This window comes from Equus przewalskii, chromosome 1 (assembly GCF_037783145.1).
Source record: "Equus przewalskii isolate Varuska chromosome 1, EquPr2, whole genome shotgun sequence".
In the NCBI taxonomy this organism is placed as follows: domain Eukaryota; kingdom Metazoa; phylum Chordata; class Mammalia; order Perissodactyla; family Equidae; genus Equus; species Equus przewalskii.
In genome coordinates, this window is record NC_091831.1 from 170,984,034 (window position 1) to 171,006,499 (window position 22,466).

Below are 22,466 nucleotides of genomic sequence, written 5' to 3' on the forward strand. Positions count from 1 at the left end.
TTGAATGAGGTGAGCTTCACTTGCTCTTAAGCAACAGACTAGAGTTAACCAGGAAAGTTTCAATTTTGCAAATTCTAACGTGTTGTTAAGTCTAACATTGTGTAGATGGATAGTATACCAGAGTATGACTAAAAAGGAAGAGGGAGGAATCAAAAAATTATTTCAATGGGATATCATTAGCCAATCTGACATACATTTTAAAAATTAATAAAAATCACTTACCCATTTTGAAAAGAACTGTTGTGTGTTTCTGAATCATCACTATCACTGATGATAATGGTTTCTCCATCTACACTGCTGACATGTCCATTAGCAAAACCATTTTGATGTGATGGAGGGAGGACTTCCAAAATCCTACACTGTAACCTAAAAGAAAATGATACATTTACAAGTGCAAATCATTTGATATTTTATAATCAAGCACTTCAGAACAATCTAATTATTTTGAACAAGTGAAAAGCTATTTTTTGTAGAAAACTATGGCTGATTGATGTAACCAATTTAATAAAAAAGAAAATTTGTAACATCCAACTTAAGCACAAATTAGCTACAATTTAAAACAATACAAAACTATTTCAAAAGTCAATTTATCAAGATTCCTAGAAATTATATCCTTAACTATAGTTACTGTTTAGAAAATCAGATAATGGTATCTCATTATACAGATTGGGCCTTACAGTTTTTCACAGCAGCCAATATTTTAAACGCTGGAATTCTCCTAATCATAACCTTTTTAGTCTCACTGCAACTCTTGCTGTGACTTCTGGTCTCCAGAAAGCTTCCTATTCACTAGCTCTCTTGCTCCTATTTTGGCTTCCCTTACCTCTGCCATTCTATCCTGATTTTATGGACTGCAATTTCAGACTCATTCACCACAACTGAAATAGTCCTCAATCCATTTTTACTGTGCCAATTTGCAACTGATAAATAATTAAAATGTGGTATATATCCATACAATGGAGTATTACTCAGCAAAAAAAAAAAAAGGGGGAATAAACTACTGATACATGCTACAGTATGGATGAAGCTTGAAAACATTATGCTAAATGAAAGAAACCAGATGTAAAAGACCACACAGTACATGATTCCATTTATATGAAATATCCAGAATAGGCAAATTCATAGAGACAGAAAGTAGATGAGTGGGTTTGCCAGGAACTTGGGGGTGAGGGTGGGAAGAGTATGAGAGAGGAGAGCAATGGGTAGTGGCTGCTAATGGGCAGAGGATTTCTTTTTATTTTATTGTATTTATTTATTTTTGAGGAAGATTAGCCCTAAGCTAATATCCGCTCTCAATCCTCCTCTTTTTTGCTGACAAGGATAGGCCCTGAGCTAACATCTATGCCCATCTTCCTCTACTTTATACATGGGACGCCTGCCACAGCATGGCTTGATAAGTGGTGTGTAGGTCCATGCCTGGGGTTTGAACTGGTGAAGCCTGCGCCACTGAAGTGGAGCACACAAACTTAACCACTGCACCACCGGGTTGGCCCCAGAGGATTTCTTTTCGAGGGGTTGAAAAATGTTCTAAAATTAGTTTGTAGTGATGGTTGTACAACTCTATGAATATACTAAAAACCACTCAACTGTACATTTTAAATGGGTGAATTTTATGGTTTGTGAAATATATCTCAAGTTGTTAAAAAAAAAAGTCACAAGTAAAAGCAGGCTATAGTAGGGAGCAAAAAAAAGAAAAAAACAGAGAATTTCTGCAATTATATCTATGGCACCTCTACAACACTTAGGCAATCCAGAGGGAGGTTTTATTAACTAAAAACATCTTCTACTAAAAATATAAAAAATACCTACTAATGGGGTAAATCTCTATTCTCTAAGAAAAAGTGGTTCAAAATTAGACTATCTGCTCACTTTATCACCCATTTCGGTCATCCCATACCATAAACAAATTTTACTCTATTGTGGGCATTCATAAGATTGCTGGTTCGTTCACCAGCCCCATTCTCCTACGAACTTCATTTTTCTCACACCCCACCTTCTTCCACATGGCTACTTGTAGCGCTGTCACGTTCTCACAAGACCCTGGTCAGAGTTAGTTGATACTGGGTGGGCACCTTTTTCTGAGTTAATACATCTTTTCCAAGATTTTAAAATTTGGAATCTAGAAAGTAAAGATCAGTCCCTCTCCCATCGTGGAATCTAAAAGATACAAAATCCTGGTGCTGCCAGCAGCCATGTTTCCTGCCATGTGGAGCAGGCCAGTGTGCAATGAGGGAGGGCAAAGCCTGCAAGAGAGATGGCAAGAGTACTGGAAGCAACCAGTTCTCTTGTTCCTGCTCTTCCTCAGATTTACCTGCATCTTGCCCATCTCAGGTTTAGCTGTTTAATCTTTCCTTTGATTCTACAAACTGATAATTCGCTCTTTTGCCTGTTATTCAAAATGAATTTTTGTCACTTACAGCCCAAATAAACAGAATCATATAATCCAGAAAGACAAACAGCATGTTTAGAGTTGATTCATTTTCGGAAGCCGGTAAATTTTTCAAGATAATAACACGTATTTCCATCAGTGCACATTTTAGCATATGCTTGGTTATACTTTCCTTTAGGAGAACACATTCAGTACGCCTTACAATATCTAATATTGCTGTTAGGCACAAAGAAAATAAGGACCACAGATTTCCTGCTAGGAACTCTGCACTATAACCAAACAGAGGAAAGCAACTGGTTCACAGCACCCCAAGGTTTAAGAATCAACAAAAGGTAGACTGTGTGGGTGAATTCAAAGCCCTAAAAGCACCTGTCTTCCTCCTTCACTCATTCCCTCACTCTGAGACTTTCATGGGTTCAATTAGAAGTATCCTATATGGCTCCTTTATAATTTGCTCTTAAAAAAAAATTGAAAAAAGAAAGGAGACTCAAGTTACTAAGACCAGAAGTGAAACTGGGGACATTACTAGTGATTTTACAGATAGAAAAGATTATAAGAATGCTATGGACAATTGTATGCTGACAAATTGGATAACCTAGATAAAATGGACAAATTCTTAGAAACATATAAACCTACCAAAACTGATTCAAGAAGAAATGGAAAATCTAAACAGATCTATAACTAGTAAGGAGATTTAATCAGTAACCAAAAACTTCCCAACAAAGAAAAGCCCAGGAACAGATAGCTTCACTGGTGAATTCTACCAAATATTTAAAGAATTAATACAGGGGCCAGTTTGGTGGCATAGTGGTTATGTTTTTGTGCTCTACTTCAGCAGCCTGGGGTTTGCACGTTTGGATCCCAGGCACAGACTTACACACTACTCATCAAGCCATGCTGTGGTGGCATACCACATAAAAAAATAGTGGAAGACTGGCACAGATGTTAGCTCAGGGACAATCTTGCTCACCAAAAACAAAAGAAAGAATTAATACCAATTATCAAAATCTTTCCAAAAAATTGAAGAGAACACTTAATTTATTCTATAAGGCGAGCATTACCCTGATACACAAACCAGACAAAGACATGGCAGAACATATAAAGAACTCATAACTCAACAAAAAACAATTCAATTCAAATATAGACAAAAGACTAGAATAGGCATTTCTCAAAAAAAAAAGATACAATTGGCAATAAGCACATGAAAAGATGCTCATAAGGGAAATGCAAAATCAAAACCGTAAAGAGATACCACTTCATACCCAGTAGTATGGCTATTATTTGAGAAACAAAAAACAGAAAATAATGAGTGTTGGCAAGGATGTAGAGAAATTGGAACCCTTGCGCATTGCTGGTGGGAATGTAAAATGGTGCAGCTGTTGTGGAAAACAATATGGCGGTTCCTCAAATAATTAAACATAGAATTATCATATGACCCAGCAATTGTATTTCTAGGTATACTCCAAAGAACTGAAAACAGGAACTCAACAGATACTTGTACAACAATGTTCATAATGGCATTATTCACAATAGCCAAAAAGTGGAAACAACTCAAGTGTCTATCAACAGATGAATGGATAAACAAAATATGATTCAGCCATAAAAAGGAATGAAATTCAGTTACTTGCTACAATATGGATGAACATTGAAAACACTATGCTTAGTGAAATAAGCCAAACACAAAAGGACAAATATTGTATGAATCTACTTATATGAAGTATCTAGAAGAGGCAAATTCATAGAGACAGAAAGTACAATAAAGGTTACCAGGGGGTGGAAGGAGGGAGAAATGGGGAGTTATTGCTTAATGTACAGAGTTTCTGTTTGGGATGATGAAAAAAGTTCTAGAAACAGTAGTGATGGTTACACAACACTGTGAATGTACTTAACACTACTAAACTGTACACCTAAAAATGATTACAATGGTAAACTTTATGTTGTTTATTTTACCATGATTTAAAAAAAAGAAACTAACTTTTTTTATTCTAACTGCAAAGTTTATGAAGGCTCAACTACCAAACCCATGTTGGTAGCAAACAGAAATGGTGTCAAAACAACTGCAGGCTGATTTTCATCACTGGCTGATCTAAATAAACGAGTGTTTCTAAAGAGGAACAACTACAGGAAATCCTATCAACAATTGTTAGGTAATTCTGTAGTTTAATGATAAAAACGTTCTGTAATTTAGTGACAAGAACTGCACAAAAACATACAAGGAATCAAACGAACCCGCTTCTGAAAGGCCTGGGTATCATATCCAGGGATCCTTTGCTCAGGGTGCCAGGAGGTAAGGAAGGAAGCTTTTCAAGGTCCTTCAAGTCAGAAAAAGAGGTGGTTTTCACTGGCAAAGCCCGGGTGAGCTTCTCTGAGTGGTCGTGGTCATAAGGAAAAACAAAGTAAATGGGTCTACTCTGGGTGCAGGGATGGTTGGTGTGGTGCCTAAAACGGTTTGACAGTTCGTTGAAGGGAACAGTCTATGACCCCAATAGGGCCCATAGAGCTACAATAATTTAAGAACTAATTTATTTAAAATCAGCAGAAAATTAAGAGACAGAAGTGCAATTCCCTGACAGAGGAATAAGGGAGAAGGAAACCAGTACAGCATAGCAACAGGGCCTAGAATGTAGTCAATATTTTATTTATAAGTTATACTAGTTATTATCAATGCTACTATAAACTGCACCACACCCAAACCACAGGCAGCATTTCTCGCTAATCTAATCAAAGCCAGGCCTCTCGCTGGTGCTTAGCTAAACTTCAGTTACCTACTCAAGATGTCAAGTCAACACCTTCTAATAGATTTCCAAAGAGACTTAGTCTATGTCTTTCAAATCCACTTGCTACAATTTCTTGGTTCTAAGGAGTCCAAAGAAGATTAGAATGTAAAAAAGGTTAAACAATCACGAATTAAGACCGAGCTAGTGCATCTGTGAGAGTACAGAAATTTTCTAAATAAATGTTATACTCCATTATCTGAGCAAAGAGTGGAGGGTGATGATCAAGAATTCCTGTGTGCCAGATAAGTATATAACTTATACATATTCTCTCCTCATATCAACTCTGCAAGTTATACATTTTCCAGAAGATGAAATTCAGGGTCAGAGAAGTTAAGTCATTTGCTCATGGTCACACAACCAGTAATAGCACAGCCAAAACTTTAACTGTTTGACTGAAGCCCTACACTTTCTAATCTTTTACTCTTATTACTGGAGTTGAGGGAGAAGAGCAAGACCATATCAACCTGGGGTATTTCAGAGCTTTAAGCCTATGCAGTCGAGAAGCTCCTAAAGTGCTAACAGCTTAAACACATTCAGACTGAAAGTGAGTCTGTGAAGCAGCAGCAAGCACAGAATGAGGACAAAGTAGAAGTTAGCCATAAATCTGCAAGAGTGACTAGCTAAACAGAGAGAGAGTCTTTTATGAGAATATTTTGGAATGTACATACCTCTTCCCCCAAAAAGTTGTTTTTGTTAACAGTCATTTGTTTTCTTTTAACAGTCATAGTTCAATTTATATCTCAAAGTACAAATTCATTAAAGCAAAAGCAAATTATAAAACATTCCAGAACTGAAATATATGTAGAATTTTTACAAGGCATTTGGAGTAGAAGACAAACAGTTAACAGCAAATGAAAAGACTAGAAACCTGGGGAGACCTACTTGACATAAAGGACTGCCCCTCTCTGTTTGGGTTTCTAAAAATGAAATATGCTGAACTTATGGCATACTTCACATCTGCTCTCCTATGCTGCCTCATTAACCTTTTATTTCCTTGTAATACAGACGCCAAGAATACTTATTAAAAAATGCTGTACTTGGATAATTAGTAAATCTGCTTAATTTGAAGTTCAGAGTTAAAAAAATTCAAATTAAGGAGGTTATGTGATATCTCATTTTAAGCAGAGGAAACCAGATGACTCAAATCTACTACTTCAAACAAAAAGACTGTAAATTATGTTGATTACTTGTCCATCGGGAAGAAGAGCCCTGAAAAGGTTGCTTTGTGTGTCACTCCACACTTTTTAGATAAATTGATCAGAGCAGCTCAAAGAATGTTTCATTTTGAACTGTTCTGAGACTCTTTATGAACGAGAGAACCATGTGTTATTATTTCTCCAGTTGGCATTTGACCTATTGTAAGTCTAAATATTATGAGATAACAAGAATCATTAGATTTTTACTAAAAACTAAATCTATTATTAAAGAGATATATAGTATAACTAAAAATCTTTGGAAAGAAAATTCTAGATATAAGATATATGGATTAAATCCTGCATATTTCTAATAAATTTCAAACACCTTGATATCAGTATACTGCTTAAACTCTTTAGTATTCAAAACTATCATCTTAAAGCGATGGGAGTTAGTTTGGCTGAAATATCAACCAAATTAATTAAAGCTTTACCAAAATACTTTAAAATTCCAATCAGTGCATTCAGATTAATAGGTATTCAAAGTGTTTTGGGGCTTAGCTTCATGCTGGCCTGGCATACTGATCCAACATGTAAGAAGAGATGATAACCTTGTGCGGAGGCAAGATCAACACAGAAGATCACAGACGACAAAACATTAAATGTAACAAAATGCCACCACAGATTTAGCAGCAAATGACCTTTTTTCCCCAAGATGACAGTACTTTAGAACACTTAAATTGGCCTCAATGGATATAGGCTGGATATAGGAAGAGAAGTACGCTTCTTGCCTTTCCTCTATCTTGCTGCATTGTGAACAATGAAAACAACGGTCACAACCTTGGGATGATGGAGCAGAAAACAGGAAAAAGCCTATGTTTCAGATAACTTTGTGGACCTGCATGCCCAGCCCTACACTATAACTTCTGTATTTAATTTTACATGACAGAGAAATTTCTATTTTGTTTACGCCACCAAAATTTTTTCTTATATGCACCACCCAAGTCAAATCCCAACTGATGATAAAAAGCAATAAGCAATCTATTACATGTACTAGGAGTGTTTTTTTGTTTTGCTTTGTTTTTTAAAGATGGGCACCTGAGCTAACATTCATCTGCTGCCAATCTTCTTTTCTTCTTTTCTCCAAAGCCCCCAGTACATAGTTGTATATTCTAGTGTAAGTGCCTCTGGTTGTGCTGTGTGGAACACTGCCTCAGCATGGCCTGATGAGCAGTGCCATGTCCACGCCCAGGATCTGAACCGCCGAAACCCTGGGCCACTGAAGCAGAGCGCATGAACTTAACCACTTGGCCACAGGGCCGGCCCCTGCACTAGGTGTTTTTATTAAGCAAATTTTATTAAACACTGAGCAGTTTATAAACATTTTGCCTATGTTAAATTTATTTTGAGTCAGAGTATGGTATTCTTCAATTCAGCCAACAAAAGCTGAATAAGATTTTCAAACTTAAAAGTCACCTTGTCATTAGCAATATAGATTTCAAATCCTATTTGTTTCAGAAAACTGAAAATCTGAAGAAGGAAAATAAGTTAACAATCTATGATCTGTGGGTGTGGCTATAAAAGAGCAACATGAGGGATCTTTGTAGTGATAGAAATGTTCTGTAAAATGACTGTATCAATGTCAACGTCCTGGTTGTGATATTGTACTATAATTTTGCAAGACAGTACCATTGGGGGAAATTCTGTATTATTTTATAACAGTATGCGAATCTACAGTTATATCAAAATAAGATCAATTTTAAAATGCTAAATGATAAACATTAGGAAAATATTAACTCCAATTAAAAGCATTCATGTCACATCATGGAGAAAAAAAGTCAATAAAAGATGAAAGTAATGTATATTATATGTATTACTAAAAAGCTGTACTAAATAATGACACTGTAGTATTGGCAAAAGAATAGCCATACAGATCAACGGAAGAGCAAAGAGTCCAGAAATACACTCAAGATACCATTTATATTTATATTCTGGAAAGGGCAAAATTATAAGGACATAAAACACATCAACAGTTGCCAGAGGCTAGGTGGTGGGGGCAAGGGTTGACTACAAATGGGCACAAAGGAACTTTCAGGGGGTAATAGAAATGTTCTATGTCTTACTGTGGTGGGTTACATGACTGCATATGTCAAAAGTCAGAACTATACAGTAAAAAGGGGGAATTTCATCATAAGAAAGTAATGTACTTTAATAAAACTACATTAGTTTAGACTACTTAGGACAAAGGCCTATCTGAACGTGAGTTAATTTAAATTACTCTTTAACTTGAAAAACATTTATTGCTTTTCTAAAAACACTAATATACATGAGAATGGCTGATTGAAGTAGGTCTACTTGTTAGATCTCATTGAATAGACTGCTCCTGCTATGCTTATCAGAATAGCCAGAGCTCTGTGTAATTCAAAAACTATGTAACGGGAGTCCTATTCTCCAGTTTGTTTCCATCTCAACTATAAACATTATAAAAATTCACCTTAAAAATCCCTATTTTTCATGAAAAGAAGTTCAATATACTGATGTTCTCTCTTACAACTTGAGTTAGTTACATCAAATAAAGTCAGATGATTTCTGCACATCAAAATACAGTACATAAGAAATAACTACAAGAATTTGCAAAGAAATTATTATATACACAAATAACAAACTAATACGACAAAATTATACTATTACTCCTTGCATTCTAAAATTCTTCTAGCTGGAAGCTCAAACAAAATAACCTGCATATTTTTTACTATCCTTAGAGCCAATAAACATTCTTCATATGACAATGAACACTGACCGACACACTGGCTGGAAGCAGATGAAGAAAGATACAAGCATATCTTTATAAAGATAAAAGGTAAACATCAGCCCATTCTAATGGCCAATCATAGCAAATTATTAATGGAGTGCTAAATTAATGTAGCATTACAGTACCTTTTATTCCTTCTATTTGAATGGTAGTGATATATTCACTAGCCAATTAAGAATGACCTATGTCCTTTTTTTCTAGTTTTATTGAGAAATAATCAACATATATCACTGTATAAGCTTGAGACATACAACATAATGGTTTGATTTACATTATTGTGAAATGATTACACAACAGCTTCAGCTAATATCCATCATCTCATATAGATACAATAAAAAGAAAAGACAATTTTCTTCTTGTGATGAGAACTCTCAGGATTTATTCTCTTAACAACTTTCCTACATATCATACAGCAGTGTTAAGTATAGTCATCATGTACATTACATCCCTAGTACTAATTTATCTTATAACTGGAAGTCTGTACCTTTTGATCACCTTCCTCCAACTCCCCCTCCCCTCTATGTCCTCTTAATGCATTTATCTTATTCAATCCTTTATTAGTTATTCAGACATTTCACTTATCTTTGCCCTGCAAACTCTACCCCTACTTCCAATAGACCATATTAGGCTTGAGACAATAAGTACTAATGCTTTACTCATAACTGATTATCCTGTTATTTCTAACACAGTGGTTTTCAGAGAAGGTTTTGAAATTAATTGGATAAAAACAAAAAATATGACTCAAGACTCTATCCCATCAAGTTTTATTTTCTTTATAGCACTGATCAGTTTCTGAAATTATCCTGTTGATTTGTGTGTTTCTCTCTTGCACTTGAATGTAAATTCCTAGTCCTTGTCTGCTTCACTATCCTCTTCCTAATACCTACGGCAGTACTGAGCAAACAATGCTTTCTGAACGAATCACATAAAATTTGGCTTTATGTATACTTAAGTACTAAATCAGAATATTCCCTACCACCTCCAAGAAGTCATAAATAATTGCACTTTTCATCGCTGGAAACTGTGCCAAAAGACAGAAAAACGACAAATACAAATTCTATTTTTCCCCATGCTTTTGTTGACAACATTCTTTCATCTGAAAGCAAAATATCTGAAAAGAAGCAAGCTTAAACAGCTCAGAGTACAGACATAAAATAATTAAGGCACTCTCTGATAAGTACAATGATTAAGAATGTAAATAGCAGGGGAACCTGTTCAAATACTAGAGCTTTTTTGCCCTTAGAATCAATGATGGGACGATGATACTCATTTTCAGACAACCAAAAATACGACCTGAAACACTCTTAAATGATCAAAAGCCTAATCTAACCACATATATACAATCCTATGTTTGTTCATACTTTGACAGAAATTATAAAATGCTCAAGTAACGTGAAAAGTAAACAGTGGGTGATCAATAAAGTACATTTAACTATAATCTTTTAATCCTGCTTAAGTGCTATCCTCTAGTATTTTTTTCCACACTTTTATTTCTCCCAAACAGAGGCACACTGGTTCTGACACTGCGTGTGTCTGAAAACTTCACCATTTGTGACCTTGGGCAAGTTTTAATTAATTACCCTCTGTGCATGAGCTCCTCAACTGTAACATGAGCAAATTACATATTGGTTGTTGTGGGAATTAAATAAAATAGTATAAATAAAAAAGCTTAAAACAATGCCTGGCATATAGCAAGCTCTCAGAAGTTTACTGGTACTATTATCATCTCCCTAAAATGACATATAGCGAACTCTCAAGGACAGTGACTATGATGTGAGAAAACTAGGGACTGGCTACAAAAAAGATGAGTCATCAGAGCTGGCAGACTCTTCACTTGTCTCTGACAAGTACAGGAAGGATCTAACATTTACTGAGTGCTTTATGTGCCAAGCACTATGCTGGACTCCTAACAAATATTAATGACTGTGGCCAACTATTGCAGTTATGGCCCTCCTTCAATTATACCTCCCGGATCCTCTCCCATGTTAACTCTGGATTTGCTCATGTGACTTGCTTTGGTCAATGGAACACTAGCAAACACGCAGCACGCTGAGGCTTGAAATGTGCTTGCATATTGGAGCTTGCCTTCTCTTGCTGCTGCTACCATCCTGGGAACAAGTTTGGATTAGCCTCCTGAAGGATGAGAGGCCACATGGAAGTACCTACCCTAGTCTGAAGCCCTAGACATGTGAGTAACACTATCCTAAAGTAGATGACCCAGACAATTCAGTCCCAGACAGGCCATGCCAGACCAAAGGAACATCTCAGCCAACAACAGAATCATGAGAATAACGTTATTGATTTAGGCCACTAAGTTTTGGGAGTGGTTTGTTATGCAGCAAAAGCTAACTAACACAACTACCATATGAATGTAGGTATTATTTCAGTTTTACAGATGAGGAAAGAAGATTACATCAGTTTGGCTTCAAAGGCTTGTTCCACCATACCAAGCCACTTCTGCATGCCATACTCTGAGGTTCCAGATAAAAAGGGGATGTCTGGGGATTTTATTCTACAATCCTTATTTATGAGTAACCTTTCCTCTACACCAGGCGCCAGCACACTATGGGCCATGGGCCAAATTCAACTCACTGTCTGTTTTTGTATGGTCTGTGAGCTAAGACTGGTTTATACATTTTTAAAAGATTTAAAATGAAAATCAGAATAATATTTTGTGACACGTGAAAATAATATGAAATTCAAATTTCAGTGTTCGTAAATAATTATTAGAATACAGCCATGCTCATTCACATACTGTCTATGGCTGCTTTTGCACTGTAACAGCAGAGTTGAGCGGCTGCGAAGGAGACCATATGGGCTGCAAAGCCTATATTTAGTATTTACTGTCTGGCCCTTTATTTTAAAAAACGTGTGCCGACCTCTGCTCAGAATTATTCTCTTGGCATATGTTTTTAATCTGAACAAAGGATTTTGCCCAGCCTTTAGTGATGAGTAGATTTTTTTTGCACTTTTACCACTCTTCTTCCTTTCATTGAAAATTATTTTAGTTTATGTCATTTCTCTAAGTTCTCCTTTAACTTTTATCTTTGGATGGTCTCTGAATTTGGCTAAGACAGACAGATAGCTCCATTTTAAAAATAGTAATTTAGAATCATAGGTGAAATGAATTCCACTACTGGCCTCCAAGGCAGTATGGAAAGTTAACTAAGATTTTGTTCTCAGAGAAATTCAAAGTACCTATGAAGAAAGTTGTTTGTTAAACTGTAATCTTATATTGACCAACAGGATCGTGAGGAAGGTAGAAAAGATATAGGAGAGATTTTATTCAGAAGACTCTCTAATTTCTCAGACCTGAACCTGTGTAATCACTATGTGGAAATAAACTTCCCTTTAATTCCTAACAGGGATTTCAGATTTCAGTAGCTATCTTCTATGAGATCAGTCTCTAATATTCTCCTGCCACAGCGAACTGAGAACTTCAGAACTACTATTATTCTACTTCACTGTCCCGCTGCTAATCGGTTCAGTAAAACACAAACTGAAGCAAACGAACATTTGATTTCCTTTTATATTAGAAAAGAAGGGAACCTCAATTTACTTGCCATTCTCCATTTTTATCATTTTTCTTACTATAAGCAAGAGCCCCAGAGTAATGAAGCAAGAGCCCCAGAGTAATGACTATAAGTCTTGGTGGAGACCCAGCCGACTCTTTCTACTTGGCGTTAGTGCAAAGGATCAATAAAGAAGTTGCAGGGCTGGCCAGGTGGCACAGCTGTTAAGTTCGCATGTTCCGCTTCTCGGCAGCCCGGGGTTCGCCAGTTCGGATCCCGGGTGCGGACATGGCACCGCTTGGCACACCATGCTGTGATAGGCGTCCCACGGATAAAGTAGAGGAAGATGGGCAAGATTTTAGCTCAGTAGAGGAAGATGGGCATGGATGTTAGCTCAGGGCCAGGCTTCCTCAGCAAAAAGAGGAGGACTAGCAGTACTTAGCTCAGGGCTAATCTTCCTCAAAAAAAAAAAATAAAAAATAAAAAAGTTGCCAGAGAAACTAACCCCCCTCATGGCCAACATTAGTCATTCAAAGGCTTTTGAGAGGCATTAGACAAATGTTCCTATTGGTCAATGCAATGCGAAGGCCCTTACAACACTGAAGTAGATGAATGAATACATTTGTATGACAGTCTAAATTTCACTGAACTATTTTGTTAAGTATCAAGCAGTTGAGTCCGTACAGAAATATTTACAGCATAAGTTTTATATGTTATTTGAATTAAATACGTTTAGAAAAACAAATTCATTTTCATTTACTTTTGTGACTATTTAGGATTTTTAGGGCATAATGAGGGTTTCCTAGGATAATTTCCCAATTTATTTTATGCAAGTAAATAAAGATTCTAAATTTTAACTGTTAAACTTGCAATGACAATCCAGAAGTCAGTTGGCTTGTAAGTCTAAGTCCCTGGTACATACAACAAACAATACATATCTAAAGAAGATGGTTCCTCTCTGACTTTGAATTCCAAGAAAGAACAGCTGTCCCAAATAGCCTCCTTTATTTTTCTATTAAAAGTTATATCATCAACATATTAGGGTCATCAGGAACTAAAGACTGTAAACAACAATTTTGGGATGTTGCTTAGGACTCTCCTTGGCCAAGAACCAGGAATTTTGACCTTAAAAGGTTAGTAGTGTAAGCTAACCAACAGAAAACCTTCCTTCTGAAAAAGAGCAATAATAAATTTAATATATGCTGCTAAACATTCTATACTACCTTTGCGCCTAAATAAGAAGTCTTCCTCCTTTAATCCTTCCTACTAATTTATATTTTTCTCTGTCTTCAAATTTCCAGTCAACTCTTTTCCAAAAACTCTTTTGATTAATCCCACCTGGATCCAGTCACCGACATCCAAGCATGTACATTTAAATCAAAACAACTGTATTTGTACCTCACTTTTATCTTTTATGCTCAATCTATCTTCTCAATATATTTGCTATTTCTCTTTGTCCTCAATATTAATGCATTTTAATTAATTACAACTCACTAACACCATTAAGGCCAGCAATTTAGAAAGAGCCCAAAGATAAAATGTCCATTTTATCATTTCCAATTCTAATATATACTAAGTGCCTACTCTCTATGTGATAGGTTTTTATGCTAATTTTCTCCTACTTCATTAGACTAAAGTACTTAAAGCATTCCACCAATACAACATAGAAAGCCAAAGGGAACAGACTGTAATAGCTGAATAGTTAAGAGCTCTAGTTGGTCACTATTTGGTGCCAAAATTGATATCAGTTTGTAAAATTAAAAAGAACTCTAAAATCTTTACTTGGTAAGGTAGTTCTAAAAACAATACTCAACTGTACTCTTATGCTTCTTGACTAGATAACATTTTGTAACCTTTAAATCTAAATGGTACTGGGGTAATATTTGGGAAAATCTAGCTATATACAAAACTCTTTGGTGCAAATCCAATTCTGTTATTTTACTCATTTAATCTACACTGGGGAAAAGGTCTGTCAGTCAGTCAAAGGTCACAGATTGTTTGGAAGAAAATCCAGTTTATTATTTCCAAAGAGAGAATTCACACAAGGCTAGTAAAAGGAATAACTTTCTCCACCCTCAGAAAAAGGCAATGTTCTAAGTAAGCCTTTTAAGGAACCAGTAGTTTAACCACTTTATGCAAAACCAATTAGAAATGGTACACATCTGTGTGTTCTGATATAAGAAGACATTCAACCATTAAGTGAAAAAGCTGCTTCATATTTATTTTTAATTTAGTGTAGTACAGAAAAAAATGAACTGTGCACTTATTTTTTGACAGTGGTTATCTCCGAAGGGAGCATGTGGGAAATGCACTCTAGGCCTTCACCTTTTGTACTTTTCTCTGATACATATGAATCTTTTTTTTTTTTTTTTTTAAGATTTTATTTTTTCCTTTTTCTCCCCAAAGCCCCCCGGTACATAGTTGTGTATTCTTCGTTGTGGGTTCCTCTAGTTGTGGCATGTGGGACGCTGCCTCAGCGTGGTCTGACGAGCAGTGCCATGTCCGCGCCCAGGATTCGAACCAACGAAACACTGGGCCGCCTGCAGCGGAGCGCGTGAACTTAACCACTCTGCCACGGGGCCAGCCCCTGATACATATGAATCTTTATAGGAAAAAAGCAGCATTTTTTTAAATTATAAACTTTAGTCTTAATAAGAAAAGGACATAACTTTTTTTTTTTTTAATTTAAAAGGCTTTGGGTTTTTAGAGCAGTTTTAGGTTCACAGCAAAATTAAGAGGAAGATACAGAGATTTCCCACACACTCCCTGCCCCCACACATACACAGCTTCTCCAATTATCAACATCCCCCACCAGAGTGCTGCATTTGTTACAAGTGATGAACCTACACTGAGACACCATCATTACCCAGAGTTCATAGTTTACATTACGGTTCACTCTTGGTGTTGTACATTCTGTGGGTTTAGACAAATGTATAATGACATGTATCCATCATTATAGTACCACACAGAGTATTTTTACCACCGTAAACATCCTCCATGGTCCACCTATTCATCTCCCCCCACCACCACAACCTCCACCTCTGGCAACCACTAATCTTTTCACTGTCTCCATAGTTTTGCCTTTTCTAGAATGTCATATTAGTTGGAATCATACCATATGTACTCTTTTCAGATTGGCTTCTTTCACTTAGTAATATGCATTTAACATCCCTCCATGTCTTTTTGTGGCTTGATAGATCATTTCTTTTTACTGCTGAATCCATCACTGTCTGGATGTACCACAGTGTATTTATCCACCTACTAAAGGACATCTTAGTTGCTTCCAAGTTTTGCAATTATTAACAAAGCTGATATAAACATTAGTGTACAGGTTTTTGTGTGGACATGAGTTTTCATCTCCTTTGGGTAAACACCAAGATACATATAATCTTTTTGAAAATTCTGGGTCACCCATCAGTATCATGAGAATCAAAATGAAAGCATCTAGCACACTGCCTAGCATACAGGAAAACTTCAATAAATACTAGCATTCTCTCAATTCTGCAATGTCTTCTAATGCTATCAAATTATATACTGAGCCAGGCCAGCGTACTTTGCAGGTAATGTTTATTCTCGCTCTCCTTTGCTATCAGGTGCCACTTGTTGCTGCTGTTAGTATACCTACTTTTAGAAGTATCTTCTCACACCTGTTGCTTCAAATCTCCTATGAACTTTTTCAGCTCCCAGAAGATCTTGACTGTCCTTGTAAAATGTCTAAAAATAAGTTGCCCAAAGCCCATTTTAATTGAAAAAAAATTATCAAATACACAATTATATTTTGACTCAAATTTTCAGATTCTCTCAAACTCTAGTCCTGTCTTTAGACTGAATGATGACTCAACAGTCCAAAACGTTTATTTGTTAGGCGACTTTTACCTCCTTTTTCCTGATTTAATTCTCCAGTTACAGGGTGGGAGAGATAAGATGGGTTTATCACACAAGCACCGGAGTTCTAGCTCGCCATTCTCCCAACCCTTCATTAAACAATGATTATCAGGCTTGATAATGATAAGAAAATTTCTTGAAAGAAAATGATAAAGTTAAGCAAAACTCAGATGCCTTAAAATCTGCTTGTGTAGGATTTTTTAGAAGACCAGGTACAAATGTGGGATGACTATCTTCAAAAACAAACAATTATGTCTAAGACAATGGAATTATTAACTGTGGGGTTTCCTTTCAGAATTGCAATAGGGAAATTTGATTTCAAGTTACAGTGGCCCAGGCAGCCAATGCAGCACCACATCATTATTGGCATCTCTCAAAAAAAAAATCCTCAAACTGCATGGCCCCCAATAAACACATTCAAATACTAAAAAGACACCTACATTACATGGCAATATTATACAATACAGCTTAAAAAAATCACATTCATTGTTTCACTTCATCCTGTGAGGCAATCCTATAAGGCAGGGTCCATTTAACAGATGAAAAGACTAAAGCTTAAAGAGTTTAAATTACTTCCTCAGAGCTATACAGCTACTCATAAATGGCAGAATCCAAAACCAAGGAGACAGTGATACAGTGAAAGGAATAATTGTGTAAGTCAGCCCTAGCTGAATTTAAATCCTACCATTCATTACTTGTAAGACTGGAATGGAAGCTCCACGACTTTGTTTTGTTCACTGCTATGGCCGCAGTGTCTAAAACAGTGCAAGTAAATAGCAGGAGATCAGTAAATACATGTTGAACAATAACAAAAAAAATCACTTAACTTCCTTGGATCTCTGTTTCCTCATCTGTAACTGGAAACAGTAAGTTCTTGCCTCTTATCTGCTGATACAATGTGTAACAAAGCATCTGGTAGGTATTTAGGAACAGACCTAACTTTTAGTTTAGTGTTCTTTTCACAAGACCACTCTGACTTCTCCTGCAGGCTCTAAGGAAGGAGGAGAGAGTAAATGTCAACATGACTGGCAGGTAAGCTGAGTGGTAATCAGGAAGGGGAGGGTGAAGAACAAACTGTTGGTTCAGTCAAGAAGTCAGCTGTTCTCTTTACCACTCTGCCATAGCAACGACAGAGGATCTTTTAGAAGAATCTCTTAGCTGACTGCTTATTTCAAAACAGATAGTCTTGGTGGGGAGGGAAGCAACTAATCTATACTTGTAAGATACAGAAAGAAAAGGGGTAGGGACACCTAAAGGTAAATGAGACAATAAGGAAAGAATATTGAGGTGAGACCATCAGAGTACACATACTGACTAATTCAATCTAAGAATGGCCCCTACTCCATTTCTCTGTGACTTAGCATGTTCTTCCCAGTAAATCTAATTCTAACGGATAAAGCATTCTTTAGGACCACTGATAAGTACTACCAACAGAGACAGAAACAAAAGGTAGATGCTACTGACAAGTAAAACAAAAAGTCAAAAGCAAAGAGAGATGGTGCTAAAAATCAAGAAAGTGAAAAGACAACTCACAGAATGGGAGCAAATATTTGTAAATCATATATCTGCTAAGGGGATTATATCCAAAAACACAAAGAACTCTTGGAACTCAGTAATAAAAAGATAAATAACCCAATTTTAAAATGGGCAAAGGACCAGAATAGACACGTCTCCCAAGAAGACAAATAATCAATAATCACATGAAATGATGCTCAATGTAATTAGTCATTAAAGAAATGTAAATCAAAACTACAATGAGATTACCCTTCACAACCACTAGGATGGCAAAACAAAATCGAGGGACAGTAACAAACTGCTGATACACTGGTGAGGATGTGGAGAAACTGGAACTCTCATACACTGCTAGTGGGAATGTAAAATGAAGCAGCTGCTTTAGAAAACAGTTTGGAGGTTCCTCAAATGCGAAATATAGAGTACCATATGATTTAGCAATTCCACTTCTAGGTATATACCCAAGAGAACTGAAAACATATGTTCACACAAAAACTTGTACGTGAATGCTCGTGACGGCATTATTTATAAGAGCCAAAAAAGTGGAAACAACCCAAATGTCCAGCAAGTGATGAACAGACAAACAAAATGTGATAGATCCATACAGAATTTGTTTACCAATAAATAGAAATAAAATACTGATACATGCTACAATGTAGATGAACCTTGAAACACGACAGTAAGTGAACTGAGCCAGACACGGGGGCTAAATATGATTCCATTTATATGAAACGTCCAGAATAGGCAAATCCATAGATACAGAAAGTAGATTAGTGGCTGCCAGAGGCTGAAGGGAGAGGGAAGTGGGGAGTACCTCGGAATGGGTACAGGACTTCTTAGGGTGATGAAAATATTCTGGAATTAGATAGTGGTGATAGTCACATAACCCTGTGGATATACTAAAATCCACTAAATTATACACTTCAGGTGGGTGAATTTTATGGTGTATGAATTATATCTCAATAAAGCTCATTTAACAAAAAAAGCAAAGAGATGAAAATGTGTGCACTGTGTAAGCAAATTCTTCTAACTTCACACTCCGTGGCAAAAGGATGAAGAGTGGAAGGTGAGAGTGGGAGCACAGATAGCTCATACTAGTGGATCCTGTGAAGAGAGTAAGTGCCTGCATTTCTCAGCCACTTGGAGAAATCCATTTTAACCTCTAAATACGACTCCTAAAGTATAAAGGCCACAGGAGCCTACAGGTAAAAGTCAACAAGGACATTGAGGAAACGACCTGCAGCTTATCACGGAAGAAGGGCTTGTGCTAGCCTACCCTTGAGGATGCCAGGCCCTTACTGCTACCATCATCACCTCAAAACTCAACTCAACCCCAAAAGTTACACAAGGAGATGTGAAGCCAAAAGGGACACATTCCAAATAAAAAACATCATGCCAAGTCATTTGCCCATATCAATATAATAGAGTAAGAGTTTATTAGCACGAGAGAGAACTCAAAAATCAAAATGGAAAAAGATTTTTTCTTTAAGCGGTCCTTTAAACACTTGCTGTGTGCCTGGCACTTCACATACAGCATCTCAGTTAACATTCACAATAATTCTACTAAGTACACAAGGGAGAGACAAGTGCTGTTAAATAACTTGCCAAAATGTACATGGGTAGGAAGTATGTGGTGGAGGCACAATTCAACCAAAGAAAATCTAGTCAAGTTAGGCAAGTTTATATACTGAAGTTATTTTAACTGAAATTTAAGTGAAAAGGGTAAAAAGATAAGGATGTACGCTGGAACTCAGGATCTAAAGCTACAGAAATCTCAAGTCAGGCTTGAAGCTTAATTATAATATAAAATATAATTTTTAATAGAAAAACTAGTCAATAATAGAAGAATATTAACTTCCATATAAGCCTCTTGGGCCAACGGCAGCATTATTCCCCAAGTAAAATGCTACTATATTCTATTTATATAGCAATTCAAAATGTGTACAACACACACACAATTTCTCATTTCAGTCTCACAGTAACCTTAAAGGAAGTCTGCCAAGGTCAGTCTGACTTCAAAACCTAGACCTTCACCATCACTATTATGCTTCCCATAGTACTAGAAATCTGTAGCTTTTCTCAAACCATACACAAAAATCAAAGATAATAGTATTCTACTAAAACCAAGTGGTGAATATATGAATATGTATTGTATTTTTCTCTACCCCTTAATTATATCATTATTCTTTACACATATTTTTAAAATTCTTTTTACATTTACTGCACCTTTAAGAAAAACAAAAAATGAAACAAAACTATTTGCAACAGTATGACAAAGTTTAATATGCCTAGTATCTAATAAGTAGCTCTCACAAATCTACTGATGACAAACAAGCCAAAAGAAAAATGGGCAAAGGACCTGAACAAGCCAATTACACACTGAGATATCATCAGATTCGGCAAAGATTAAACGACTAAAATATCCAGTGTTAGTGTGAGTATGGGGAACCCAGGCCTAGCCTCCATGGCTCACTGGACCTGGATGCTCCTGAATTACTCCATTCATACGTTTATTTTAATACCTGGCAAGTCTACATTCATGTTTGCCTCTCCCTTCACTGAACTCTTTAAGAGCATCTGAATCCTTTTCACCCAACCCAGTGTCTAGCCTGCAAGTGACACTCATGAATCACATAAGCAACATGTCTGTGAAACACAAAATCAGAGCAATCAGAAATATCTGGGCCTGAGATGAGAGCAAAGATGGCGAGACTCTGATAACTACTCCTGAGGCTTCACATCTTACCATCCACCCAGCTGCTAAAGGCAAAAGTCAAGGAGTCATCCAAGATTTCTCTCTCTGCACACACAGATTAAGAATGGCCAATACGGATTATGAAAATTAAACCTTAAAACTTTTCAGAAAAATACCAATTTCTTATACTTCACTATTTAAAAGCTTCATAAGCAGGAAGAGGCATGTTTCCTAATAAGCCAGAAAATCGTGACTCCCAGATTTCCCATTTCTACAGTGCGCCCTAGTTTACTACTGTTATTAATAGCTTACCCTATCTGATGCCCATTTTTAAGGTACAACAAAAAAAACTATGCAAAAAATACTGAACCACTGCATTTCTAGATGTAAGCAATATTCCTAAGGTTAAAGGTTAATGTATCACAATGATTTGTAAATTAGAAAACACTTTTGGCATAAATCAAATAAAAACAATGACTATAAGGAGAAAAAAATTATCCTGGTTCCCAAACATGGCTCTATTATTCCTTTTGGTGATATAGATTAAAACACAAAAATGTGTTTTCTAAGTATATCACCAAAAACCCATAACACATACTCCAAAACAGTATTTATAATACGATCCTTTTGTTTAAAGGCTATGTTCTTGGTGGGATTACTGGTGACATATTAATCTCTCCACCTAAGATACGTATAATTTTTTTCCAAAGGTTACTAGACATATGAAATATCCTTCAAATTTTACCATTTGTTGCTTCTACAATTAAAAAAAAATTCAATTCTCCACCAAAATGAAATCCAAACAAATTTACATCTTAATATAAACATCTCTTGGCTTTTTAAGATACATGTAGAGCAGCATTTAATAACTAAAATGGATTACATTAAGACATTACTCTGAAATTACATATCAACTCATAATGATTCTCCAAAATAAGATAATAAAGAATTAACTTTTGACTCTTAAAGTTTAAAATTCAAAAAGAAAAAAAAATCTGAATTCAGGTCAATAAGGAGGGGAAAAAAGCATCCAGAAAACATTTTATCGTCACTGCCCCAAAAGTCAAGAAGCTATAAATAGTTTCAATGCAAACAAAGATTCTTATGATAAATATCAGTGACTAGCCAATCATAAATGCTTAAGACTTCAGGACAGCACTGATAATTTTTAACTTAGTGCCACAGTAATGTCATTTTAAATTTTCATATATGAAAAACGTACTTTTTTCTTGAAGACCTGGGTAAAAGAGAAGAGAACTTAGTGGGGTATATAAAACTCAGTCCTCATTTTATCAAAGGAACTACTAAAACCCAGCAAGAAACACAGGCATATTTAAACTATAAGGTAACATAATGAGGACACAGTAGATATCTTTCTCTAAGGTTTTTTTTCACCCTTACATAAAGATGGAACTTCCATATAATGGAACTTATTATACTGTAAATAAAAAAGAGAAGAAAGATGGTTTATAAAGCAATGGACTGATCTTTAAGACATTTTAAGTGAGGGGCCAGCCCAGTGGTGTAGTGGCTAAGTTTGCACGCTCCACTTTGGCAGCCCAGAGTTCACGGGGTTTGGACCCCAGGCGTGGACCTATGCACAGCTCATCAAGCCATGCTGTGGCAGTGTCCCACATACAAAATAGAGGAAGATTGGCAACAGATGTTAGCTCAAGACCAATCTTCCTCACAAAAAAAAAAAGATATTTTAAGTGAAAAAAGGTATAGAATATAGTATGCTACTTTTGCAT

The 22,466-nt window shown here is 36.2% G+C and overlaps 1 protein-coding gene across 1 annotated transcript in view; it reads right to left on the minus strand.

Moving 5' to 3' along the window:
• BAZ1A (bromodomain adjacent to zinc finger domain 1A) overlaps positions 1-22,466 on the minus strand; it is an 83,678-nt gene that overhangs the window by 49,954 nt on the left and 11,258 nt on the right. The window contains 1 exon segment of the mRNA XM_070588083.1: positions 223-366. Within this exon segment, the coding sequence (XP_070444184.1) occupies positions 223-366 (144 nt within the window).